The sequence below is a fragment of the Sipha flava genome, unplaced genomic scaffold (assembly GCF_003268045.1).
Source record: "Sipha flava isolate LNK unplaced genomic scaffold, YSA_version1 249_pilon_pilon, whole genome shotgun sequence".
NCBI lineage: Eukaryota > Metazoa > Arthropoda > Insecta > Hemiptera > Aphididae > Sipha > Sipha flava.
Genome location: NW_020272898.1, coordinates 879,654 through 897,564, shown reverse-complemented (window position 1 = coordinate 897,564; position 17,911 = coordinate 879,654). Strand labels below are relative to the sequence as shown.

The window sequence follows — 17,911 nt, the reverse complement described above, 5'->3', positions numbered from 1 at the left end:
TTTTTTAATTAACAAATTATAACATAATAAATCATACTGTTTTCTTTTTCGTTAGGTACATCATTTTTATAATTAATTTTGCCAAAATATTTTGCCGCCTCTGAGACTTGACGTCCCCGGGCATGTGCCTACTCCCCCCCCCCCCCCCCATAAATACGGGCCAGATTGTATTACAATACCTAGTCGTTATGGGAATTAACTATTTATTATTTAACTTGCTCAAATATCATCTTTGGCATTGTATTACAATAACTGATCTGTCTACTTAAACTGAAACATCTATAACCACATTAAAAAATTTTAGTAATTGAGATCAAATTTAATTTCGTTTTACCATAGTTTACCTGTCAGTTATAGTAGATTCAGTAATATATATATCAGGGCTGGCCAACAGGTCAACCACGACATAAGTTTGAATCAATCCTGACTTAATTTCATTTTTTTTTTTCAAAACACATTTTTAAAACATTACTTTATTTTTGTTTAACCCACGAATATAAAAATTAGATTAATAACAATTATAGTAATATATAGTAATAAATAACTATGAAAAACGAAATTATTCAATAAGATCTAGTAGCTATGTAGGTCTATATGCAATCTAATGGATATTCCGTATTAATAACAAGATTTATCGCGTTCTTATAAATTTATGAAAAATATACTAAAATACATATTATGTAAAATTTTAAAATCAAAGTTATTATAACTTATTAATATTTAAAAAAAAAGAAGTGTAACGTACAAGTATATATTTTGGCTTATTTTATTTGGCTGGTTGATCGTGATAACCTAAAAAAAAAACTCAAGTCTTTAATAGTTGGCTCTGATCAACACATACATAATATATTCTGTAGGTATTATATGTATAGATTAGATTCAACTATTAAATGATATTATCATTTTTTTTTGGAATTGATTTTATTATTCTGTTAGGGAATCAATTATAAGATACATACATTATTTTCTAAGAAGGTGTTTTTTTAAATTTTTAATTTTCAAAAGTATAACTTATCCATATTACAAAAAAAATCGGTTATCAAAAGTAAGGATGGTTTATTTTTTTTATAACTTTTATACAATCAGTTTTTAAGTTTAAAAAAAAAAGACAACTTTTTTCGAATAATTTTATTGAGTACCACATATGTTGTTATGTATGTTATTCGAGTTCAAAAATATGATAAGATTATTATTTTTATTTTGATAACTGCCCTTCAAACTTGTTCTATAGTATTTTATTTAATTTCTGATGGTGGGAATTTGGAAATAGTTGCGAAGTGTCTTGTTTTTAATAAACATATAGTATGGCTTTTATTTTAAGATTTAAAAATTTTGATTGAAATACTTGTTTTTGTACTTATTAATATGCGTTTTTGGATTCAGCCATGCTGGTGTGGCTTTTGTAAGTGTAAGTGGATGTAAATGTTGCTTATATAGAAGTAGTGAATATTTTTGGCTTAATTTGTTATGACGGTTTAAAAGAGATCATGTTTTTAAGTAAATTTGAAATTGATTAACCTTTTTAATTTTTTAAGATATATTCAATTAAAAACTTATTTAGAAAACATTTTAGTTAATTTTTAAATTTAATCCAACATTTAATTAAAACTAAATTAACTTCTCTCTTGATTTAATTTAAAAAATGTACGTTATCTATAAAATAATCTAATTTTTATACATTAACCTTATAACTTATATGGGTAGGATTATAATATTCTGATTTTAATTAATTAATTTCACTTACGTGACTTAATGACAACTAATAAAGGAAAAATTGGATGTACTTTTTAAATTTCACTCATACATGATTTTCTTACGAACATAGATTTGTTTAGCAAGAGTTACAAATATACCTAGTTTGCATTACGTAAAAGTACCATTTTATTGTTGGTTTTCACACTTAACGAGCATAAATATTAGTCTGGAATAATTTTTTACAGATTTAAATTTATTTAAAGGTAATATATGATATTTTATAAATAAGACTAGGTATTTCAATTATATTGATTATTCTACTTAATTTATATTATAATCTGTTATAATATGAGTATGTTATAAATGGAAATTAATAAATTAAATTAGTTTTTTTCTGCATTATGTTCATTTACCTTATTTAAATTTTTAAAAAACTTTCGTATTATGGATCATACATTTTAATAAATTACTATTTTAAATTTTGATCAAAACGAGGAATGTATTGATTATCCTACGTTAATTTTTTTTTATTTGTATTAAATCACACCAATGTTGTATAAAACAACCTTTGGACACTAATGGTTATTTCGGATAGTCATTTATCGATTTGTTTACTAGTTTTCTGAATTAAGTACAAGAAACTCGATAATTTATTTATTATAAAATGAGTACATAAATACATAATTATTTTTACGAATATTCAATTATTCTATATTTGTTCAAGATCTATCTAAGAATATAATTTATCAACATTTAAGATAAATAAGATGAAATATTGTAATTAAAACTGAATAATATATGCGAGATTAACATATTATTTAAATATTTTTGGAATTAATTTAAGATTTTAATTTTAGAGTAATGCTTTAAAAAAAAAAAAAAAATTATTTACTTAATAAAATATGTATACTATTTACGCTTGTTATTTTTTAATTCAATCCAACTGTATTTTGAAATTATTATTATATGTGAAATTAAAATATTTTCTTTATATCATTGCATTATGTTTTTGACTAATTAATTTAAAACCATGTAATTGTGTGAAGTACACCAGTCCTACTACTAATTTCTTACAAATGTCATCGTGATGCTATTTATATTTTATTACAATCAACGGTATACTTTACATATATACATACAATTTTTTTATTAAAACTATATTCATATTCAGCTTATTTTTCAGAGGTGGTAAGTAGTTGAATAAAAAGAGAATTTGTAAACGTATTAATAGTTTTTTAAATATGCTTTTATAAAAACTTTTAAAATATATAATTTATCTACTTAGCACAGAATATAGAAATTAATAGTATAAATATTGTATTTGTATAATATATACCTATTATATTGGTAAACACTATTTTATAACTGTACATATTGTTTTATAATCAAATGTATATCTGTTAAAAATATGTATGACCACATGATCTTATTTAATAGAATTAATTTGATAAGTTTTCATGATCAAAGAATTCAATTGGGAAATACAATTATTAACAAACACGTATGAAACTTTGGGTTATTATTACGGGAATTTTGACTATAAAATATTCAGATTTTAAATTACATGGTTTGATATAAGTTATACCGTACAACCAATATAATATTGTTATAATATAGAAGTAACGTAATATATATTATATGTATTTCAAAATATTCTGTTACAAAAACACCGGTACATTCACAACACCTAATCTATTTTATGCTACTATTGACTGGATGACTGTATTATTTATTTTTTTTTTTTTAACTTTAAATCTTCAACGATTTTTTGTTCGTTAATTATTTGATTTTAACTCTGGTTTTATAGGTTAGTTTTTATTGGACTTTTTTTTTATAAAATAGCGGTGCTCGAAAGTATAAACAATTGCAACACAAACATTTGTCATTTGCTGCGGTAATTACAAAACTCGATTTCGTGCGTTCAAGTAATGAAAAATAATTTTCTAACCTTTATACCTTCAAATTATATTCGGTTCTAAAGTTCGCCGTACAGTACATTATACAGTACCGTATAGTGTTGTGTGTACCCTACTGTTGCACATTGCATACATGAAAATGTATTCGTCATTGACCTTTGACGTTGTTCCGCTGTGCGATGTGCTGATCTCGTAGGTGGTACACATCACACACACACACACACACACACACTTGGTCAAAGTCGATTTGTACCTTGTTGATGTAACCACATAGTGCGTTGTACGTGCGTGCGCGCCAACTGTTTGTGTACGTGAGACCGGTCGCTCGTCGGACGTCGCCTTCGTCCGTCCGTAGGCCGCCCTTCCATCGGATTGTGCAGCGCTTCTGACCGTCGTCAGTCGGGCGGGAGAAGGAAGTGCGCGCCGCCGGCGGTGGTTCTTATAGCAGCGGCGGCCGACCCGGGTCACGCTTCGTTTTCGAACCAGTCGTGTACGCACGTTTTCCGTAACGTTCGTTTTTCCCGAGAGCGCGCGCTCGCGTGTTCTGTGTTTTGCCGCCGAGTAGAACGGAACAGTCGAATATATTGTTTTACCGTCGTGTTACGTTAACACCGACTGGTAGATAACGAGTGACCGCACCGCGAATGATAGTATACGTCTTGTTAAACGATATTCGAAAGTATAATATTGTTCGTGATTTTGCGTGTCCACTTGTGAAGTATACGAATGCGTGTTCGCGCGTAGAGAAAACACGTCGCAAGTATTGCCGTTGTGGTTTATTCTCCCGCATTTTCGTGTGAGCTGCGTATATTTGAAATAAATAGATAGATACGAAAACCGTGCGACTGGAACAGTGACCGACGAAACCGCCGGGGAAAGATCGCTTTTTCGCGTGACAATGGAAGTAGGGGCGCCGGCCAAGCCGATATGTCTGGCCGTGCCCAAGTCGCACGTGGTGTGTCACATCACGCCGCCCGACGACGAGCCGATCGCACCGAAACCCGCACGGAAAAACGTTTACTCGCTGTCGCCGTCGTCCCGGTCGCCGAGTCCGAGCAGACGCTCGTCGCCGCGCACGTCGTTCCTGCAAGACGCTTACCGTGCTCTGACCGGCACCAAGAGCACCACGCTCATGCCGCCCGCGCCGCCGTCGGTGGCGGACCAAGCGAAGCACCAAACTTCGTGCCTGTTGGACGTGCCCAAAGACGGACAGTTCCGGAACCGGTCCAAGTCGCTGGACGACGGCACCCGGAAAGCGCAACTCGGCGCCGTCACCGGTTCTGCTCGGCTCGACAGCGGCGACGCGTATAAGATATTCGAAAGCATTCTCAGAGAAGGTATATGCATTGAAAAAAATCGGTTCAGATTGCGTACGGATGGTGTACTATGCAGCTCCGAGTTACCTAAACTTTATCTTGAGTACTGTGCACCGCGTCGTCGCAACGTTTAGAATGCAGTCACGTTATGATATTCGCTGCACAATGGCGAGTTTCTTTTCTCTCGTTTTTACGTCTTAAATGTTTACAAACTGTGGGATTAAACATATGTAATAAAAATTATTGCGCGATGTGTGAATTGTCTGATCGGAATTCTCAAGTGGCATAATACCGTATAATAGATCTTTGTGTTAGGTGGTATACACCGGCGATAAGAACAGTTTACCGAAAAAAATTACGCATATTATTTACGTAATTTATTATAATTTATTTATTCGATTATTCCACGTAATACGGACTTTAAATCGGATTCTTGGAGTTTTTTTTGTAAATATTGAACGATTTTCTAAACGTATCCAAGACTATCCTCGAGAATTCTTAAAGTTGCTTATGGTGTTGTTTTTCGTCCGTGTTGCCGTGTATTTACCATGCGTTTGTTTTTGTGATGCCGCGTACATTTCTCATCATTATTCGCACGAGTAATTGCCAATTGGCACCTGTATGACCGTATCTATAATTTTATTTTAAACCATACCTTGTCATTGAACTTATGGATCAACTGTTTTTGTCGGGTTATAAAACAAAAACAATCGCAACAACAATATAATATTGTAATAATGCGATCTCGACTTGCTATAAACCGTCTACGGTAAACCTATTATCTAATTATGCCGCTTCAGAGAATAATCATAAAAAAAAATGATCGAGAAACTATTGGAAAATGTAAAAATCACGTAACCCGATCAATGGCAAGCTACGTGTTGTATACATATAAATATATATTATATACTAAGATCGATCGTCGATTTCTCTATAATTCTACTCCGAGAGCAATTTTCTATTCCCTGTACATACTTATAACCTATCTATGAACATATCAAAACATAAAAATCATATATAAAGAAAGTTGTTTTATCCATTATATTCTTCACTGCTGTTGTTATTGAAGTGTGTGTGTAAGTTGTTTTCATTTATCGGTTCGTACTAATAAATAATTCTTTATAATCGTAATAATCTATTGTGTGGTTTTGGTTACATCGGTCCAACGAATTTCCTTGTCAACAGCGGTAATAAAATGTAGTGGTCTGCTCACCTTTTGAATATATTCAGTGACATTAAGTACAAGCGTATTTTGACCGTCGCGTGACCATGAATTTCGTTTTCTATTAATTTTTCCTCTGGCTACTGCTGACGTGTTTTTCGTGCCAATATTATACTTAACCAGCCATTTTCGAGCCTTCCCAACACCACCTTTATAACCTTTATAATATACACTATAATTATAATCTTTCAGCAATATTAATAAATACTGTATTGTATCACAGATTTTCGTGGTAAAATTACCGTAAGATCGTGTTCTTTCAACAGTTGACTCTTCGACTGTCGTAGAATTTCGATATTATAATGGTATCCTGCATACTGTAACGTACAAACCTACGCACGTAATGTGATATTATTTGCGTGTTCTATGATGTAGCTGTGGCCCGTAGCTTGCCGGATGATAGGTGTTACAGTCCAGAGGATGCTAGAGAGCATGCTTGTAACCGGGATTATTGGTACTGCCCCAGAAAAAAAATTGTGGTTCTTGCTTATAACTGCATCTTTTAGGCTAAATTTGATTAGATAAATTAAAAATTGTTATACATGATAATCTATAAACATATATATAATGAGAAATTTAAACATTTTAACGTTTAATAGAGTTGTAAAGTAAAACGAACAAAACAAAAAAAAAATTTTTGTAGTAGTAAACGGACTACTCCGTAAAATGGGTTCACTCGATACTACTTTAATCACCATGAGTTTTTTAGTTGGCGTATCATCACGGATACTCCGACTTATTTAACAACTGTACAATACTGTTGATTTATATTGTATACCTATACAGTTGTACCTACACGTTGTAGTCCTTGGAAAATCTCGATCAGGTTTTTTTTGCCTTTCGTGTATTTGAAGAAGGAAATCACTGAGCAATAACACTTTTAATACGATAAAGTAGTTGAAACTTTTTAAAACTAGTTTAATGTAACCGGTTTGTGATTGTACCCGTTTTCGCGTATTCGAAATGTGTAACCGCGAGGGCCGTTTGTCTTCCGCGGTTGAAAAAAAATAATTGCAAAATTATAATTTGTATTGTACTTTTGGGGCTCAATTATTTAAAGATTAAAATTTATTGTGGTCGTCGATTCAGTATTTAAGTTGGTGATGAAAAATGTTGTGGAAACATTTGTTTAGGTTATTGTCGATGTATTTATACACATATTTTTTTTTAAACTACATATTATTTTTTCAATTTGTCTTGTCTTACGTTATAAATCATATTTAACTCGTTAGTACTTTAAAATTTTTGTTTGTTCTTTGGGTTTGATAGCGTTGACGTTTATTGGAATTGCGTAAAGACATATCTGCGTTACAAATTGAATGTTATTCTAAAAAAAAAAAAAACTTCGGTAATTATTAGATTTAATTACTTTTGATAAAATGACAACGCAAAGGAAAATAATATACCGTGTACCTACATCAGATTAGTGTTAAATGTTTTTGTTGGACGTCTTTTTTCAAACTTCTATGCTAAATAATAACAGCGAATTAGGTCTCATAAACAAATATTTTTTTAATGTATTGTTATATACTAATATTTTATAACCACTGTAGGTTTAGTATACAGAAAAATGACAACATTTAAACAAAACAAATTATTTTTAATTAAAATCGAATATCAAATACATTACATATGTACGTACTATTTTATAATGTCCTAAATTATATGATCAATTATAATCATTTATAACATTTTTTGTCTAAATTAAATATTCCAATTGACACATAATTAATTTAAGCTAACGTATCTCTAATAATTATTTTTTAAAAAGTTAATGATTAAAATTAAAATTACAATCCAAATCTAAACAAATATATATTTTTTTTAACCGTGTATTTGTTATTTGAACCATTGGTATAAGTATTTTTTTTTATAGATTTAATAAACAGTTCATACTTTATTCAATATATTTAAACCTAGTTAAACCTAATATTCGTATTTATGAGCTGAAGTTTTTTTTTATCAAATTATCAATATTACTAAACTTTTTTATTTATAATTCTAATTGGGTGTGTGTGTTGATCATTATTTCAATTCAATATTCATAGTTTTTAATCAAAATTCTGAATTTCTCACATCAATATATAATTTTTTTAAATAACTTTAAATTACCCATGATTAATTATAAATTACATTATTTACCTTCATTAATATATTTATTTACGGATATTTAAATATGTATGTAATGTATTTTTCTCTATAATTATATTATTAAATCAATTGAAACAAATACATTTTAAAACTGAACCAAAATTAACGTCAATTCTTGTATAGTACTTAAGTTTTTTCTCCATAATACCCAACTATTTTTACTTTATCATTAATATATTATACAGTTTTGAATATATTAAAACATTGCATTGGTTGTTCATTAATGCGCATTGTAGTACTTCAATGGTATACAATTTATTGTAACAGTGAATTGTATTATTTTTCTGTATTTTAGTGACTTATATTTTTAATATTTTTACTTATCACTACAAATTAGGGTTCTTATAAGAATAAATGCCTATAGTTCAGTTTTTTTTTGTTTATAATAGTGATATTACCTATATTATATTAGTAATCTAATCGATATTATTTCTCGTTTAAAAAAAAATATTATAGTTATAAATACTGAAGATGTATACATTTTACGTACATTTTAGTTTACTGTATATTGTGTCACTTAATACGCGGTATTTATATTGACTGCTCTGTAATTTAAATTATCTTTATAAAATATTTAATTTTTTTGATTGACTCGTCGCGTTTATTTCTTGCCCTTTTATGACATGAGATAAAAGTTATCATAATTAAAATAGTTTTCTGTATTTTTCTTAAATTAAGTGCGTTGTGTGCATATAATTTGTTGTTTTTGATGTCTAGTAGAATTTAGTTAAAACATATAATGTTTATTTTAATCATATATTAATTTTGGTTTTACCCTTTACTATTGAGGATATGCATAACTCATTACATATATCATTCCTTATCGATTACAATTTGTCATTTTAATTTTATTATTGTCTTCTGTGCATTGTGATCGTAACCCATTAACATTGAAAGGGAAACAACAAAAATTAAATATAATACATCAATAATACTATGATTTTTATCATTGAATTAAACAATATACATATATAAATAATTCATATATTCTATATTTTGCTACTTTAAATAATGCATAATGTATTAATTTTTAGTTTTATTATTATTAACTAGGAGCTTTATTACGTAGAAGTTCTCTAGATCCTGAAACTCGCCGATTGTCCCTGGGCACAATATCCAACTCGAGAAAAAACTCTGACAGCTTTTTAGATCCTACACATGCCGCCATATTATTCCGTGACTCCAGAGGAGTGAGTTTAAATATTCAAACTCTATTTTTAAATTTATTTTATGTTATTTTTTTATTATTCATATAATTTTACAGCTTCCTGTTGCTGATCCATTCTTAGAAAAAGTTAAAATAAAAGATCTGGGTAAATATTTATTTTATAGTTAATTATAATTATAAAACTATAATTAATTAACTAACTTTGAATTATTTTTATTTATTTATTTATTTTTTTTTTTTTTTTGCAGCTGAGGATGAAAGTCAGATTTTTGTGAAATTTTTCCGTTTCCATAAAACTTATGATCTCATACCAACTAGTGCAAAATTAGTTGTCTTTGATACGCAGTTAATTGTAAAAAAAGCATTCTTTGCCTTAGTTTACAATGGTGTTAGAGCAGCTCCATTATGGGACAACAAACGGCAGAAATTTGTGGGTATGCTAACAATTACAGACTTTATTAGGATACTGCAAAAGTATTATTCTTCATCATCTTCCAGCATGGAGGAATTAGAAGAACACAAGTTGGATACTTGGAGAAGTAATACCTGCAAAACTTATTGGGTATTGAAAAATAAATTTTAATTATAAATTGTTATACTTCAGACGAATTACATGAAGATCGACCTCAAGAATTGATATCAATTGGGCCAGATATGTCATTATATTTTGCTATTCAAACATTAATAAATAATAAAATACACAGGCTTCCAGTTATCGATCCAATCACTGGAGATGTTCTTTATATTGTCACACATAAACGTATATTACGTTTTCTTCATCTTTACGTAAGGGTATTGAATTTTATAATTGTTTAATCATAAGTATTACCAATTAACATTAAGATAACATACAAATTATCATTTTAGATTCATGATTTACCAAAACCTGCTTACTTGTCTAAGAGTCTTGAAGAATTGAAAATTGGCACTTATGAAAATATAGAAACCGTGTCTGAAAATACATCTATTATACTAGCATTAAAGAAATTTGTCGAACGCAGAGTATCTGCTTTACCTATGGTTGATCATGAAGGTCGACTCATTGATATATTTGCTAAATTCGACGTAATTGTAAGTCATCAATAATACATGAAAATATATACATTAATTTAAACTATATATGTTATTTTTATTTTTATCAGAATTTAGCTGCTGAACGTACCTATAATAATTTAGATGTTACTCTAAAACAAGCTAATGAATATCGAAGTGATTGGTTTGAGGGTGTACAAAAATGCCACCTGACTGATACATTATTTAATGTTATTGAAAAAATTGTCCGTGCAGAAGTAAATTTCCTCAAATTAAATTCTAGTGTTATTTTTATTTTTACTTATAATATATTTTTAGGTACATAGGCTAGTGATTGTGGACACTGAAGATAAAGTCATTGGAATTCTCTCATTATCTGATATTTTACACTATTTAGTTCTTCGACCTTCTGGTATGTTAAAGTGAACCAATATTCATCCAATTGACCTTTTTTTATAATGTTTAAACTACTGTTTAGGAGCTGAACAATCACTGAAAAACAAAGACCTATACGAAAATAATGTGGAAAGTTCTAAGGCTTTAAATTCAATTATGGAGCCAGTATTATTACACTCGTAATGTGGACAAACATTTTTTCAATCCCGTGACATTGTATGATGTATGGAAATAGAATCAATAGTTTGTTGTCACAATACTGAATGATCTGGCATAATTTTATTTGTATAAGTATTATTTACCTATGTAGTATTATACAACAGCGCTTTAGAGACAACAAAATGATCATTCTCTCTAAGTATTAGTTGAAAATTTTATGTTCAATGCCTTTTTTTCTTATTATCTTATTATCTTTTTTATTATTATTATTATTATTATTATTATTATTATTATTACTACTACTTTATTGTATTTTTTTTTTTTTTAGAAAAATTTAGTCTCAAAAGTTTAAAATAAATGTCTAAATTCTACATTAAAACATAAAAAAAAAAAAAAAAAAAAAAAAAGCGTTACGTGATTTTTCAAATGACCGTGTGATATTGTCAAATGAAGAGCTGTTGAAATATTATATTTGTTATTTAATATATTAATAATAATATTTTTTGACTATTTGTCTTATGTACAATGTACATGTATACATTCATTACAATTCATTAACACAAACAAATATTTTTCGATAGAAAATATACCTATGTAAAACTTTTTTTTGTTTTCCCAGATATTTATTTTGTAGATTTTAATATATATACACGAGTGTATAATAAAATGAACGCTGATTGCTATCAAACTTTATTTTAATTTTGTATTTCATATTTATTTATTTTTAATTGTACTCCAAGCGATTTTCTATTAGGTTAATTATAAATGTACAATAAAACATAATTATTTAATTCATTAATTATGACATAATGTTAACAAAAATTATATATGAAAAACACTTTGTAAGAATTAGGTTCCGCAACTACATTTTATATTTATACCAACTATCTATGATGATGTACAAATAAAGATAATATTTGGAGATGTAATTTTGCATCTCCTATATTTCTAATTTATGAATTAAAATATCTCTAATTAATTGAAAAAATTAAAATTCTGTCATCCTTTTTATTATCTTTACACTATATTCTAAACTAAAATGAATACATGTTTTATTAAAAATGAAAGTTTCTACCTGTTATAAGTATAACACTAATACAATTTAATTTATAATATACAACTGAAACAAATGCATATTTACTGTTTTCGATACATATATAAATACAGGCCATGAGAAAGCTGTAGCCCTCTTAACGTTCTCCCTTGGCTACTCAACTGCAAATTTAAATGTAATTTTTTTAGTTTTTTAAATAAAAAATAAGTAATAGATACTATTAATATAAAATCATGAGTTTTCGCTGATAATTTGAGTTTATACTGTAATAAATTTAATATAGTAATATTTAGTTAAGTATAGTAAATTCGATAGTAATATGAGTTTTCTCCGAGGAATGAGATTAGATTAGTGCAATGGTTTTCAACTGGGTGACATGTCACCCAAGGGTGACATGGACACAGTGTAGGGGTGACACAAAATCTCCACAGGAAAAGGAAAAAAATTAGAAAAAAATTAATTTTAATAAAATCATATTACCACAACAGTCATGTAAATAGCATACCTTTAAGTTTACATCTTTATATTATTTAGATCCAATGAATACGTGCAGTATTGTTATTAACGCAAAATCGATGTATTATCGATTTTTTTATCGACTTAACCGGGGTCGTTAGTTATTTTACAGTCGTTAGATATGTAGTATTATTATATACAAATAAAATAAATAACAAGTATAAAAATCTTTAAAAAATTTTCTTTTTTTTTTTTTAATTTTAAGTATAAACTTTATAATATCAATGTTTATTGAACAATGCATCTCAATAAATTGTAGGTGTTCTACTGTTTTCTTCTGTTTTTATTGTTTTTGTTATTTCAAGAATTATTCTAAAATACACAGTTAAGATTATTTATTATTTTGATGTTAGGGTGACGCGGTGTTTAATTCTATTGGCTAAAGGTGACATGAATGAAAAAAGGATAAGAATCACTGGATTAGTGAATAGCAATTAGAAATGATCATAATTTGATAAGTATGTAACAATATATATACAATTTATAATTTTCAGCAATCAGTTAATAGTTAGCAATCAGATCGATCTAACGACAAAAAAAAATGGAAATTAGTGTTATGTTTAGCGAAAAAAATAAAAAACTATATTTAATATATGACCATAAATTTCATTTTAACAAATATTTAAATAATAATATTCAAAGATGGGCATGCATAAAACGTATGTGTAAATCATTTTTTAAATTAAATGAAAATAGTGAAATTATTTTTAATGTATTAAACCACGACCACGAAAAAAACGATGTTAATATTTTAACTCGACAAAAAGTAAGTAATAAATTAAAACGTAAAACTTTGGAGGATCCGTTTGAAAAACCATGTAAGATTTTACACCGAGAATTACGCGAGGGAAATATAAGTAGTCTAACTACTACAGACACGATACGTATAAGAAAAAATATTCACTATGCACGTTCAAGAATGATTCCAAAGTTACCTACAAATTTAGATGAACTACATTTGGCTCTAACAAATTTAGGAAAAATCAAAACAAATGGAGATGTTTTATTTTTGTTAATTAATAATTCAGAAAAATATATAATAGCTTTTTTAACACAAACTAATATGAAATATTTTACTAAATGTGCCATTTTATATGTTGATGGTACGTTTAAAAGTTGTCCTAAACCATTTTATCAATTATTTATTATCCATGGAGCTAAAAATTCAAATTATACCCCACTAGTATTTTTTTTATTAACAGGCAAAACTACAAAAATATATAAAGATGCATTTTCTAATTTGTTAGGTAAAATTGATGAATTAAATTTGACTTTTACACTACGTATAATTTACGCTTATTTCGAACAAGCTATTCACTTGGCAATTTTAGAGATTTTTCCCGAAGTAGGCTGTCGCTTTCACTTGGGCCAGACTATGCGGAGAAAAATCCAATCACTTGGCCTAAGTAAGAACTTTAAAAAGAAATTAGAAAATGGAAAATTTTTTTTTGAAGATCTCATGATTATAAAACCAAATAATCAGCAATTAAATGCTTTTTGTGACTGTTTTGAAAAAAATTACATTTTACAAAGTAGTAAATTTCCACCATCAATATGGGCGAAGTTTTCTAACAGTTTAATGCGTACTACTAATGCTTGTAAATCGTTTCATTCGAAACTCAATAGTATGTTCTACTTTTCGTATCCAAATATTTTTCAATTTTTAGAAGTTTTAAAAAATGTACAAACTGACGTTAACATCAAAATTCGTAGCTCAAATCAAACACAAAAACGACGGATGACAGTGGAAAAAGAAAATTATATTCATGAAATTATGCGTCAGTATAAAGATCAAGTTATAACGCGTTTGGAGTTCGTAGAAATTTTGGCATACAAAAATTTGCCAGTTTAATTTTTAATTTTTATAACATTTTTATACTTATATTTTTAAATAATTTGTATATTTATATGTTTACTAATATTTTTTTGACGTTGTTTAATAACTTTTTATATTATTTTAATGTATTAACACAAAATTTAATATTTGTTCATTTATAATTTTTTTAGTCTATTAATGTTGTTTAGCAATTTCCTATTTAAATAAGAATGCGTAAAAATATAAACTTATAACAAAAATATACATTAAAAATTGATAAATTTGAAAAAATCACGGCACAATTTGGTTGTGTCGCAAGAAAACTGCGCACGCAACTCGGCTCTGTCGAGAGAAAATTGCGCACGCAATTCGGAAACACCAGAAAATCCAACCATTTAGTATTATAAAATTGTTAAGTGACATTTCACAATTATAACATTTAGGCTTGTAAAATTTCATATAATATATAATTTGAATGAAAAATAAAAATTTTGTTTCATTTCAGTAAAAATATAATGCTTTATGTTTTATTTTTTATGTAATACTTTTTGTATTATTAATTGTACTAAATAGAAATGTAAAAACTAATTTATATAAATTAACAACTAACACCATATTAGTTTATAGTTATTATAATTTATAAATATTGATTTAAGAGGTAAAAGACCAACAGTCATTAAAACACCTGAAGAAATTTTACAAAATATAGATGAATTTATAAATAATTTGCTAGTAGTACCATTACTCATAAGCTATCACATTATTGCAGAAGTTTCTCATGAAAAAAATATAATGGTATCTAGTGAGTTTAAAAGTTAAGCACATATTTATAAAATTTATTGTGAATATTGTGAAACACAATATTATACCAACATCTGGAAATGTTTTTAAAGATAGATGAAAATTACAATTCGATATTGGAATAAAATATTGAATTTTATTTATATACAAATAATAAATAAAATAAATATATATATGTTTAAAGGATAATACACATAATGTAATTAAATAAATCTAATTCAATAAAAAATAAAAATTAGTTCCTTTGCATAGTTAAACAAATCACTTAGTAGTAAAAAATATAAAATCATAATTATTAGCCATTAGGTAAATATACATTTTTTACTATTGAAAGTATGGAAATTAAAATTAAAATGACTGAATTTATATAATATAAATATATTATTTAAAGATAACAACAGTGCTCGACTTGTGGGGGACGCAAGGGGACGGAGTACCTCAACTAATTTCCAGAAATTTTAGCGTCCCCCTACTATTATTACGCTATAATCATAACGCTCAGCCAGTTTTTGAGACGTCAACCCCCCCCCCCCCAGGGGCAAAAAAAAAAGAAAATTGTTTTATTATTGATGACGTGTAATATATTTGAAGTTTCATTATTACGCTTTGAACTTAAAATATACAACTATACAAATATTATGATAATTAAATAATTATATTGATAGGTGTTTGAAAAGTTTTGTTAACTATGCTGTTTTTGTATTCCAATAGCTATTAATTTACTGTAATGTAAAAGTAAACTGTAAATTGGTAAAAATGTTGTATAAAATAATATCTATTTAATAGCAGTTATTTATCTTATTTATCTGTGCAACGAAAAAAAAAATAACGATTATTTTTGTTACCCCCTTCCCCCCAAAACAAGATTGAATGTATGCCACTGCATATACATATACACGAGCGAACAAAAGTGACTAATTTTCGCTTATGTTCGCGTGCGTCTCGTTTCGCGATTGTGTAGATCTGTACGCGAGCGTTCAAATTCTTTTTTCAAAGATCATTGAAAGGCAGTGCATCACGATAGCGCAAAAAAATTGCACTGCGATTCCGCTCCAATCCCTTTTTACCTCATAAAATCACAACACCATTGAACACCATATACTATGTACAATAATTTATGTACAACATAAAATAATGTAAACAATACATAGGGCGCTTATAAATTGCGCCCATATTAAGTAGGTAGTGAAAATACTACAGTAAATTGTGCCCGGGATTTTTTTGGTTCTAAAATAGGTATAGTAAATTATGCCCGGGATTTTTCGGGGTCCAGAATGGGTATAGTAAATTGCACCCATAGTATCTACTATCTAAGTAAACTCATATTTATAATTTTATGGATAAAATAATAAGTTACAATCTGAAATTTATATAAAAATTAATTGTATAAATTAACCTTATAGGTTCATACATTTAATTTATTCCTACATTTCAAAACGGCAAATCAAAAAAAAAAATTTCAAAAAATGGAAAAAAAATCTAGTATTTATTTAGTAGTAAATCACTAGTATTTATGTTTCATTCGCATTCATTTGTATAGTGTATAGAGTGAACGTTATTTAAAATGGATTTGAAAATTCAAAAAAAATTCGAAACAGAAAAAGGCAAACCGTGCATTTTAGTCAATGGACATAAGTATAGGAAATTCAATGTACTGAAAAATGTGATGGTATCCGATACCGTTGTACTAATAAAAATTGTTCTGCTAGTGTGCTTGTTAATAACTATGTTACATTAGTTATTAGTTTGCTTGATGAACATAATCATTATGTAATTGCTGATTATATCGTTGGTAGGCAAATTATCAATTCCCGTATCAAAAAGAAATGCGAAAATGATTTAGTAACAAAGTCAAATAAAATAATACGAGTTGTACTTCAAAACGAAGAAAATTATATCGAACTCGTGCATTCTGATTTGAGGTTATGGAGAAAAAGTATGTACGATTTCCGTCGTAAAAGTATGCCTAAAATTCCAAAAAGTTTTGAAGAATCAAAAGTTCAAATATTTGATGGACGCGAAAATTTAATAAGTAGGGCTAGGATTTATATGCATTTGCATGTTTTTTTCCTTAAGTCCAAATTGAATTGTTTGTTAGATTTGTCCACGATTTTGCTTACTCTCGTTTAAATAAAATCAATTTTTTTTCCATATTTTCGCATATTTTGAACACAATACATATAATTGCATATTTATAGATTTATGAGTTTTTTATTTTTTTTTAACTTAAATTTTTAAATTTTTATAAATTATTGTTAATTTTAAATGGCGTTTATTTCATAATACCGATAGTTTTTGGTTTATCCGTCGAATTGTAAATATATAGTATAAATATTACCCATCTAATCTTATCTTATCTACGACCGATAGGATTACCTACACATTATTTAACGACGTATTTAATTTCATTAGTACGACGTGTGTTGCGTAAATGTGCGGACACTTATACTTAAAATTTGAGTGGTTTTAATAACAGTATCAGTTAACAATTTTATAAAATGCCGAAAGTTCAAAGTGAAAGTGCCAAGTTACGTCAATTTGTAGAAGAATTTTCAAGTTACATTTTTAAAACAGATGGTAAAATATTATATTGTATTATTTTGGGAGTGGTGTGTCCAGTGATGGCATGCTGAACATCGATCCCTGATAGAGTTTAGGCCGATCTGCTC

At 27.9% G+C, this 17,911-nt stretch overlaps 1 protein-coding gene and 1 long non-coding RNA gene across 3 annotated transcripts in view; one reads left to right on the top strand and one right to left on the bottom strand.

Annotated features, from left to right (window-relative positions):
* LOC112684384 (5'-AMP-activated protein kinase subunit gamma) overlaps positions 1–11,338 on the top strand; it is a 32,328-nt gene extending 20,990 nt beyond the window's left edge. Inside the window, exons 8-15 of one of the 2 annotated variants that reach the window (XM_025555890.1) lie at positions 9,354–9,490; positions 9,565–9,613; positions 9,717–10,007; positions 10,073–10,254; positions 10,336–10,539; positions 10,611–10,757; positions 10,819–10,912; positions 10,979–11,338. In XM_025555890.1, coding sequence (XP_025411675.1) covers positions 9,354–9,490; positions 9,565–9,613; positions 9,717–10,007; positions 10,073–10,254; positions 10,336–10,539; positions 10,611–10,757; positions 10,819–10,912; positions 10,979–11,079 — 1,205 coding nt within the window. In that variant the 3' untranslated portion in view covers positions 11,080–11,338. Of the gene's footprint in view, positions 1–9,353; positions 9,491–9,564; positions 9,614–9,716; positions 10,008–10,072; positions 10,261–10,335; positions 10,540–10,610; positions 10,758–10,818; positions 10,913–10,978 lie in introns of both variants that reach the window. The other variant, XM_025555889.1, reaches the window with a different exon arrangement.
* Positions 5,367–7,766, bottom strand: LOC112684386. Its single transcript, XR_003148695.1, has 2 exons — positions 6,392–7,766; positions 5,367–6,307 (listed from the first exon to the last, which is right to left on the bottom strand). It is a non-coding gene; the product is annotated as an uncharacterized LOC112684386 (long non-coding RNA).
* Positions 11,339–17,911: the final 6,573 nt, after the last annotated feature.